General features: G+C 45.0%; 2 protein-coding genes across 2 annotated transcripts; both read right to left on the bottom strand.

Moving 5' to 3' along the window:
* Positions 1–4,182: 4,182 nt before the first annotated feature.
* LOC310673734 (toll-like receptor 2) lies at positions 4,183–6,803 on the bottom strand (the record flags this gene model as incomplete). The annotated part of the gene is made up of 2 exons (XM_083432325.1): positions 4,183–6,164; positions 6,791–6,803. 2 exons carry the CDS (start codon positions 6,801–6,803, stop codon positions 5,194–5,196), a joined length of 984 nt encoding a protein of 327 aa, XP_083288451.1. The 3' UTR covers positions 4,183–5,193.
* Positions 6,804–6,840: 37 nt separating this feature from the next.
* On the bottom strand, positions 6,841–7,635 carry LOC310673735 (osteomodulin-like; the record flags this gene model as incomplete). Its single annotated transcript, XM_083432326.1, has 1 exon — positions 6,841–7,635. A coding segment is annotated over one exon (795 nt), but the record flags the coding sequence as incomplete, so codon positions are not given.
* Between the last annotated feature and the right edge of the window lie 2,867 nt (positions 7,636–10,502).

Below are 10,502 nucleotides of genomic sequence, written 5' to 3' on the forward strand. Positions count from 1 at the left end.
GTGGAGTGGCAAACCCTATCCCCAAACCAGGATTGGGACCAAGACCGAGAGGGCTTTCAGCATCCTCTCCATCAGTGGACCCTCTACTGCTGATGCCTGTTCTGGACCTCCTTTTAATTTAATTCCCCCCCCCCCAGTGCAGTGGGCTTCCCAACTGTGGCAGCAACCATATCACTTCCTTCCCCCCATCCGATAGTCTCTGTGTTAACCCAACTTCTGGGGTATTGTGGGAGGGGGTGGCGGAATGGGACACCCAAGATCAGGCATAAGCAAACTCTGCCCTCCAGATGTTTTTGGCCTACAACTCCCATGATCCTTAGCTAACAGGACCAGTGGTCAGGGAGGATGGGAATTGTAGTCCCAAAACATCTGGAGGGCTGAGTTTGCCTATGCCTGCCCAAGGTGGTGGCTGGAAGCTGCTCAGCACTACCATCGTAATTATTATTATTATTTAATTAAAAGTTGTCAGAAGGTGGGCTCCTCAGAGTGTCAGGGCCATAGCTTCTGTGAAAGGATACAGCCCATGCGCCGAATCCTATCCTATCCCCAGTTGTATATATATACTCTGTCAGGACCAGAGTTTATTTTACGGTTTTGCTTCGCTGCGTTTCGAAAGAATTTCGAAAGCTACATGCACTGGGGGAACTTTACAGAAAGTGTTTTTAAATCCTTGGGTTTACTGCTAACAAGAAATGTCAACTTTTATGTATGTTGAGGACATGAGATGCCTTCTTCTCAGGCAAGATCTGCGTCAGTCTTGTAAATAATTCCAAGTTACTAGTCCACAGCGTTTTTGTGTTCGCTGATTTGTCCGAAACCTTAGCTCATTTTGATTCATGAATGACATGAAAGGCAACCACACTTATGATTTTTTGTCACTGGCGACAAAGCACATGGCTATTTACAAGCCCTTTTTAAACTATCTCTCTGCACCTTCACCCCTTCTAATATAGGCCTGTTCTCACCCTCCACTCAGAACAGTCTCTGGGAGTTGTGTTACTTTGGCAGAGCGTTCAATCCCACCTCTTAGCAACGCAACTGTAGCATATGAGGAATTCTGCTTGCTTGTTATAACTCTAGATATGGTGAGGGGTTGGGCACACACATGCAATTTTAAACTCTTGCAAATCACGGAGGCTAGAAAATAACCAAACTCCCTTCCTGCCCTCTCCCCTCCCCCCATTAAAATTTGAGATTTCAGGGGCCCAATTTCCACACTTCCCATTGTTGCATATTGTAAATGCTCTTTGCAAGAGCCAAATCTCTTCTTATTACATGATTATATGTGTCTTTTGCAATAAGTGTCTCATAATTGCGGACCAATTGTATTAGGCAAGCATCAGTGCTTATAAAATTACCATTCTAGAAAAAATATAAAGGACTGATTTAATTTTAAAAATTTTTTTGCTAGATGATCGTTGGCACCGTATGACCTAACACAAGCAAAACTGAGTACAGTATGTGAATGATGGTTGTGCAGAATCTGTTAGGGAAGTAATAATTTGCTAAAACATTTCACGTTAGTCATTTTCTCATTCCCAAAACGTTAGAGGAAGAACCTTGCTGTTAGCCCTTGTGTTTCTTTGGTATTTTAGGGTGTGTGTATTTTTATATATATAAAAATAATCTCACATGCTGTCATGATTATAAAGGGATATCTAAGGATACGGATCAAACTTTTCCTTCTATTCTGTGCCAATTCATACTTAATGTGTTCTCCTACAATAAAGGAGTCTCCGTGTTCTGTGATGTTTCGATCAACCCCCGATATTGTTTGTGGTTTGTCTTTTTAAAATGATGGTTTAATAATAATAATAATAATAATAATAATAATAATTTATTTATACCCCACCAATCTGGCTGGGTTTCCAAAGTGAGCCACCGACCGTGACTGGGTACGCATTCCTATTTACTTTGCTTTGCTCCCTGTGCTGGTTTCAGAAGTCAGTATTGGCCACAATACACATCTATCCTGTGGTTTCTTGAGAATTGCAGTGTTTCGATATGTTTCCCACCGCCAGCAACCAGCTGCGATGCAATTTGAAAGCATAAGCCACACGGAAGACATCCATGCCCCCTCTTTCCACCCTCTGGTGTGGGCAGGCAGCGGCTGACTTGGAAACCCACCCACAAGCCATACTGATCTATATCATAGTAAAGGTAAAGGTAAAGGTAAAGGTACCCCTGACAGTTAAGTCCAGTCACGGATGACTCTGGGGTTGTGGCGCTCATCTCACTCTATAGGCCGAGGGAGCTGGCGTTTGTCCACAGACAGCTTCCGGGTCATGTGACCAGCCTGACTAAGCCGCTTCTGGCGAACCAGAGCAGTGCATGGAAATGCCGTTTACCTTCCCACCAGAGCGGTACCTATTTATCTACTTGCACTTTGATGTGCTTTCGAACTGCTAGGTTGGCAGGAGCAGAGACCGAGCAACGGGAGCTCACTCCGTAATGGGGATTCAAACCACCGACCTTCTGATTGGCAAGTCCTAGGCTCTGTGGTTTATCATAATAACCATGTGCAAATATGATTTGAAATGCAGTTGTGGGTGTGTGTGGAATGACCCTGCTGTGTTTTAAGCCAGTTATGTGAACACCGGCTGAGTTAATGGACAAAGGCGGTATTTACCGTATTTTTTGCTCTATAAGACTCACTTTTTCCCTCCTAAAAAGTAAGGGGAAATGTGTGTGCGTCTTATGGAGCGAATGCAGGCTGTGCAGCTATCACAGAAGCCAGAACAGCAAGAGGGATTGCTGCTTTCACTGCGCAGCGATCCCTCTTGCTGTTCTGGCTTCTGAGATTCAGAATATTTTTTTTCTCCTCCAAAAACTAGGTGCGTCTTGTGTTCTGGTGCGTCTTATAGACCGAAAAATACTGTATTTCTTTCCCAAGATTGCTACACCGCTTGGTTCAAAACCCAAACCAAAGACCTCTAAGCGGCTTACAAAGATTGAACTGGAGGAATTGCTGGTTCTCAGCTCAGCCTCTTTCTTTCAGTGAGGTGGTAAAAACAACAACAACCAAGCTATTTTCTGGGTTGTACCTTTTCCGACCTCTTCAGGTGAGGGCTCACAGGACTGAACTCCCAACAAATCATCCACACACAGAGAAAACTTCTAGCCTATTTGCCTCCCTGATATTTGCCTCCCTGATATACTCCCTGACATCCACCAGGGTATGGTGGAATGTTCTATCGTGAGTCCCTTTTCTGTCCAGTACTGTCCAGACACCCATTTTACCTCCTCCATCAGTTGTTTCTGAGAACTAGGCCACTTGCCTTCGATGGGGGATGATCTGTGCCAAGACATACATTTGCCGACCAAGTTTGTCCCCCACCCGTTTGTAGTCTGCATTTGCAAGCCGACATTACAAAAGATCTTAGCTGTACACTGAAATAAATAACCAGAACATGCATGTACATTGGTCCGCAGGGACGCACAAGTACCCAGTAGCCAAGGTTACCATTGATTTGGGATAATGCTTCTGATTAATTTGGCATAGTGCAGAAGAGTCCTCTAAAAAGCAGCATGTTTTTGTTTTTATATCTCACGAAAGCCTCTCTGCCCACTGTCCCTGTTCTAATAACTAGGACCAGGTGATCTATTGACATATCATCCCAAACTGGTCCATATCGTGATACTGGTTTCGTAATTTTTGACCTGGCAATATATTGCGAAACAGTGTGTGTGCCTGTGCTATGCAAAAATCACAATGTGAGGAAAACCCACGAAGCCAGCTAATGCCTCTATATAGCTCCATCCCTATTTCAGACATTGTGATGTATCAGTGTATCGCGATGTTTAGCTGATGATATATTGTGATGTTGAAAACCAGATACTGCCCAGCCCTACTAATAACTGTCATAGGAAAATCTTCCAGGCTCACTTGAATTGCCAAACAAATACACCAGCCAAAACTATAGGAGCAAAACAGCAGCTTGTAGGCCTGATCTTTATAAACAAGACTTCTAGCCACCATACGGAAGAAGCAGGAAGAAGCCTAGAACAAAGGATCGCTCCTTTTTTCTATAAGTTTCCCTTTTTATTCACAACACCCTTAGTGAAGATACATACATCATATATACATCACAACTATGTCATAATCTGGGAGGGGTCTTCTGGCAGAAACCTGATCTTCAGGTTTGCCCCCATCCCTCCTGAAACATACTCGGACTTGAGTGCTGATTTCATGCTTTTTATTTCAGCTCATGGTAAACACTGAGTGAGTGCTTCCCCCCAAAACCTCTGGCTATATATGCATTATTTACACAATGGGTCCCATGTGATTGGCTGATTCAACTCCCCTCCTGGAGCCTGATTGGACTGTTCCTACAGGCCAATCAGGTTGCTGATTCTCTTCCTCCTGGAGCCAGATTGGGCGGCTCTTGCAGACCAATCAGGTTGCTGATTCACTTCCTCCTGGAGCCAGATTGGGCGGCTCCTGCAGACCAATCAGGTTGCTGATTCACTTCCTTCTGGAGTTGGATTGGATGGCTCCTGCAGACCAATCAGGTTGCGGCCTTCTAGGATCCTACCTGCCTATTGTTCTAGGATCCAAGCTCCGTACATTACACCTCCCTTGACTTCCACTTCACACCCATTAAGTGGAGTATGTACATGTTACTGTTATCCAGGTCCAGTTAAGCCCACCCTTTTGTCTTGACCAAGCTCCTAATAAACAAGGTTGGGTTTCCTATTGTTTCTGGAATGGCTACCTGTCTGGCACTCAAGGGCCAGGATGCTAGCGATTATCACCCTGGCAAGGACACTGCTGAGTACCTGGTCTCAGCGTTCAGGGATTATGGCTGCCCCTGCCCATGTCCCAGGCTCCACACATGGTAGCCATTTCCTTCCCGAGCAGAACAAAGTTGGAACGACGCAAATCCTATATGGGAGCAATTTTATATGGCTTTCTAAATGTTTCCCCATTTGCAGGAGTGTTGGTTTTGGTAGACGGTGTGTGTGTGTATATGATGTCCGCAGGATGGACAACCCCTCCCCCCAGGAAAAAACCTTTCCATAAATTCCGGTAACACAACAAAATGTTTAAACACTTGGCTGCCATTTGATAGTATTTGATCAAGTCTTTTTCTTAGCAACAGCCCCAAGCCAACATCTCAGTGTTCACCAGTCCAGAAATGTTTGTGTTCCTCATCCATGCACCCTGAATTTCCCACATACCTCCTCTGCTTCCTAGCACAGCCCATTTTCCTCCGTCAAAGCCATCGGCTCGTTTGTCGTTTTCAGAACAGCGGTCAGCTGGCTCCAGAAGAGCTTTTGTTTGTGTTCCACCTGGCTCCACTTCAAGTAGGTTTTCCTTTTCAGCAGCTTCCGGAGCTTGCTGAATTTCTGCAGGATGCTGTTGGGCGGCAGGTCTTCCAGCACAACCATAATGAGAGAGTCCTCGTTTTCGCTAAGGACCCGATGTTTGGCAAAGAACAGCTCATACTGGCACCAGCAACTGTTGACGAAGCTGGTCGACAACACAAAGAGAACTTTGTGGCTGTTCTCAATGCAGTGGAAAATGTTCCTAACAACCGGGTGCCCTGGTGTGAAGTCTCTCTCATGGTAACATACTCTAAACTCGAGGGCTTCCAGTTTTTCCAGCAGGGTCTCTTTAGCCCACAGCGCATCGTTTTCGCTGTATGAGATAAATGCGTCATACACTTTGTGTTCTGGCCTCTTCTTATATTGTTTCCTTTTCGCCATGCACCAGTACCATGCCATCTTAATGTACCAGACGCCGTCAAAACGCCAGCAAAGGCCTGTTAAGAGGGACATTGTCAAGATGGCCGCACAAGCCGTAATTGCCATTTGAAGTCTGAGAGAACAACGCAGCATCGTTAGGTTGCTGTTTTCAACCGAAAGGCCCTGTTTCTTGAGAGGAAAGCGGCACAAAAGCTCCTCTTGGCCGTTTATCTGCAATTGCCGGCTCGCAAGGTACGTGTTCGCAAACCAATATAAGTCACAGTTGCAGAAGAAATGTTTCCCTTGAAGGGTTAAGACGTTCAGGTTCGTCAACCGGCCAAAGGTCTCTTCCATAATAACGGCGATGGCATTGTTGCTTATGTCCAACTCGAGCAAAGATTCGGGGAGAGACCTCAGCTGCAAAAAAGAGATCTTGTTTCCTGACAGATTCAGATATTTGAGTTCCGGCAGAAATACTCATAGAATCATAGAATCATAGAGTTGGAAGAGACCACAAGGGCCATCGAGTCCAACCCCCTGCCAAGCAGGAAACACCATCAGAGCACTCCTGACATATGGTTGTCAAGCCTCTGCTTAAAGACCTCCAAAGAAGGAGACTCCACCACACTCCTTGGCAGCAAATTCCACTGTCAAACAGCTCTTACTGTCAGGAAGTTCTTCCTCGTGTTTAGGTGGAATCTTCTTTCTTGTAGTTTGGATCTATTGCTCCGTGTCCGCTTCTCTGGAGCAGCAGAAAACAACCTTTCTCCCTCCTCTATATGACATCCTTTTATATATTTGAACATGGCTATCATATCACCCCTTAACCTCCTCTTCTCCAGGCTAAACATGCCCAGCTCCCTTAGCAGTTCCTCATAAGGCATCGTTTCCAGGCCTTTGACCATTTTGGTTGCCCTCCTCTGGACACGTTCCAGTTTGTCAGTGTCCTTCTTGAACTGTGGTGCCCAGAACTGGACACAGTACTCCAGGTGAGGTCTGACCAGAGCAGAATACAGTGGCACTATTACTTCCCTTGATCTAGATGCTATACTCCTATTGATGCAGCCCAGAATTGCATTGGCTTTTTTAGCTGCCGCGTCACACTGTTGGCTCATGTCAAGTTTGTTGTCAACCAAGACTCCTAGATCCTTTTCACACTCCCATGTGGTCCTGCAGTTCTGTAATTAAATTGTGGCTTGCATCGAGGCTGGTGAGGTGGTGAGAATGGTTTAGATTCAGATGCGTTATGAGGTTTCTAGAAACATTAAGGAATTCCAGCTCTTGCGGAGCCCTGCATAAATGGAACATGGGTATTTGATTCTTACTGATATCCAGTTCTTTTAAGGAGTCTGGAAGATACCCAGGTGGAAGATCCTTTATTTTATTGCTTGGAATCTTAAGCACTGTCAAATTAGGGAAGATGTTAAGATTAGCTATCTCTTGGATGTTACTGTTGCTTAAATCTAGGTTCTGCAATGAAGTTGGCAGCTGGGGAAAACCATGCATGGGGTTGTTGCTCAGGTCTAGAAAGAGAAGCTTTCTCATGGTGTTTGCAAACCATTCTGGAAGTTCTACAATGGAGCAGTTTGACATTACGAGACGCCTCGCTTCCACGGGGAGGCCTTCGATGGGGCTGCGTTGTGGGAAATTGACAATCGACAAGCTTTCTATTCTGGTTTCTGGTATAGGCTTGAGGAGAGACGTCAGCGTTTCAGGGTTGTATATAAAATGGTTTCCTTGAACATCCATCTCTTCTATATGAAAGTAAGTTCTGGCAAACTCGCGTGGTATTTGGTTAATGCGTGTGAAGGACAAATCAAGGCCTTTGAGACTTGAAGGGAGGCAGATGCTTTTCAAAGTGGTAAGAGGGTTGTGGCTGAGATTTAAGAACAACAGCTCGCTGTGCTTTAAGTCACACCTGTTGGGTACAAGCACACCTGACACAGTTGTTACCGGAAAAATCCGAGGGCTCCCTTGGACAAAAAGTAAAGACACCAACCAGAGTAAATTGGAGCAAATCAGCAGCCTGTAGGCTTGGCCTTTATTGTACTGTTGCAGCAGGGTGTTCCCCTCACTCGCAGGAGAGAGGAAAGACACAGAAAAATGGTGTGCAAGACCTTATAAAAACTTTTGAAATTCCCCTCCTCTAGGTCAAGCCCACCCCCAGAAACATCCTGCATACATTACAGAAAGGAGGGGTTGAGGGAGGAGTTGTGGTGGTAACCTGAGTGTCCTGTCACCTGGCTGGTTCCCCTCTACCCCTCCCCATGAGTCATTCTCCAAAGACAAAAGGTAGTCGCAGTTTCCTGCCCCCTGAGGGGGAATCCAATCACTGTTCTTTTGTTATAGTCCATGTTGAATCCACTGGTGTATGCAGGGTTGATGGTCTTCTGTCTGAGACCATCAGGGTTGGCATAGCAACTGGGCAGGGCTCCTGTGGATGTGCTGCTATGCTCAAGGGATTATGGTGGCCTGTATCAAACCTTCCCCATTTTGTAGTCCTTCCTTCATGGAGTAAAATAAAAGTGGAACAGTGCAAATCTGATGTTTGGTTGATTTTCTATGAATTTATAACAGAAGTGTAGCGTATGTAGTGTGTGAGTGTGAGTGTGTGTGAAGTCTGTACAAACTGAATGGGGGGGGGTTCCTGCTACACAGTTATGCTGTTGTAACTCACGTCGATGGACTGAACGTTCTCCATTTTCAGGAGCAGTGAAAGCAGGCTCCCTAAATCCATTTGCAGTTTGTTGTGACTGGCATTCAGCTCTACAACCTTTCCCAACGTTGTGTTGCAATGCCTAGGATCCATTTCCCTCCTCAGATCATCCTCAGACAGGTTTCTGTCAGATAGATCAAACACCCCACTCACCGGATTGCCACAACCTGCAGACATCCTCAGCGCAGAAGGTGGAAATACTGTTCCGGTCTCACCTTGTCTTTCATAACCCAGAACAGTCCTTTTTAGTATCTAATGGACATTTAGAAGACGACTAGGTCCTTTGTGCTTCTCTGCTGGATAAAGAGACCCCACGGTGCCCCATAAGGATGGGTCAGTTTGTGGAGAATTCACCATTTCATTCATTTGTGAGAACTTAGGGAGTGGCATTTCTTGTGGTGGGCTGTTAAGTAAAACTTTGAAACTCTGATCGCTTTGAGGATATAAACCTTGAATATTGGGGCCTTCTGCTTTCCTTCCTGCAATTTTTTTCAGAAAGCTGTGTGAGAAGTTATGGCCTCTTGTTGGAGTTTGTAATTCAGAGTGAGTTGCAGAGTAATTATCTGAGGGTTTGGAGACATAGACCTTGTCTGGAAGCTGAAATCCACCTTCTCCAACACAGAAAAGAATAGAAATACAGAAATACAGTTTCCTGGTGAAGATTCCCATCCTGGAGAAGAGGAAACAACAATAAGTGTTATGATCTAATATTTTATTTCATTAAAAGTTTGATTGTTCTTTATTCTGCGCAAAGTATAGTTTTAGATACATTTGCACAATTCCTCACATTGGGAGTAACATTTACTTATGGAAAATTAAACTAAAAATTATAAGGGGGCAAATGTAATAGAAATAACAGTATTTTTATCCTGTTTAACCCCTCCACTCAAAGCAGTTAGTAATGTACAACAAATGTAAAAGAATTGGGCCACACCTTGTTGTTTGCATACCCTTGAACATTTCTCGAATGAAAATAGGGATGTTCTGTTCAACTATAATTAATTAATTATGATTATGCCCCACCCATCTGATAAGAGTTGCCCCCACCACTCTGGGCAGCTTCCAACATATATAAGAACATAAGAAAACAATAAACATTTAAAAAAACTTCCCTACACAGGGCAGCCTTCTGATGTCTTCTAAAGGTTGTAAAGTTTATTATTTCCTTGGCTTGGGGGTCAGATAACTCCATACCCTCCAACATTTCTCTGATGATAATAGGGACGTCCTAATAATAATAATAGGGACGTGGATGGCACTGTGGGTTAAACCACAGAGGCTAGGACTTGCCGATCAGAAGGTCAGCAGTTCGAATCCTCGCAACGGGGTGAGCTCCCATTACTGGGTCCTTGCTCCTGCCAACCTAGCAGTTTGAAAGCATGTCAAAGTGCAAGTAGATAAATAGGTACCATTCCGGCGGGAAGGTAAACGGTGTTTCCGTGTGCTGCTCTGGTTCACCAGAAGAGACTTGGTCATGCTGGCCACATGACCCGGAAGCTGTACGCCGGCTCCCTCAGCCAATAAAGCGAAATGAGCACCGCAAGCCCAGAGTCAGCCACAACTGGACCTAATGGTCAGGGGTCCCTTTACCTTTAAGGAAATCTTTTTGGGGATCATTCTGGGATGAAATCAGAAACCGGGATGGCTTCTGTCAATCTGGGACTGCCCCTGGAAAACAGGGACACAGAGGATCTGTTTTTGCTTCCCACGGCGGCCAACCAGATGTCTCTGGGAACCCTACAAACAAGCTGTGAGGCAAAGAGCTCTCCTGTCTTGCTTTTCACTGGCAGAACAAAGGTAAAGAATCTAAGCCCACATTTTTGCTTGTGGGATACTGCCGCTCAGTGCTCCCTGCCCCCCAAGGGGGGTACTCAAGAGCACATTACCGGCACCTCTTTTTGTGGTTGTTAAAAAGAGTGGCACTTACTGTAACAACTTCATGGTGAGTACTGGCACCTATTAGCGCTGCTGCCACAGGAAAAGGCTGTTTTTAAAGTCAGCCGATGTAGACTCAGTGGATTTTCTAAAATCTATATATAGCCTGTTGAATTCGACTTGTTGGACACTCCTAACATATGTCCAGATTGCAGCTCTCTGT

Source organism: Podarcis tiliguerta (genome assembly GCF_965153285.1).
Source record: "Podarcis tiliguerta genome assembly, chromosome: 3".
Taxonomy (NCBI): domain Eukaryota; kingdom Metazoa; phylum Chordata; class Lepidosauria; order Squamata; family Lacertidae; genus Podarcis; species Podarcis tiliguerta.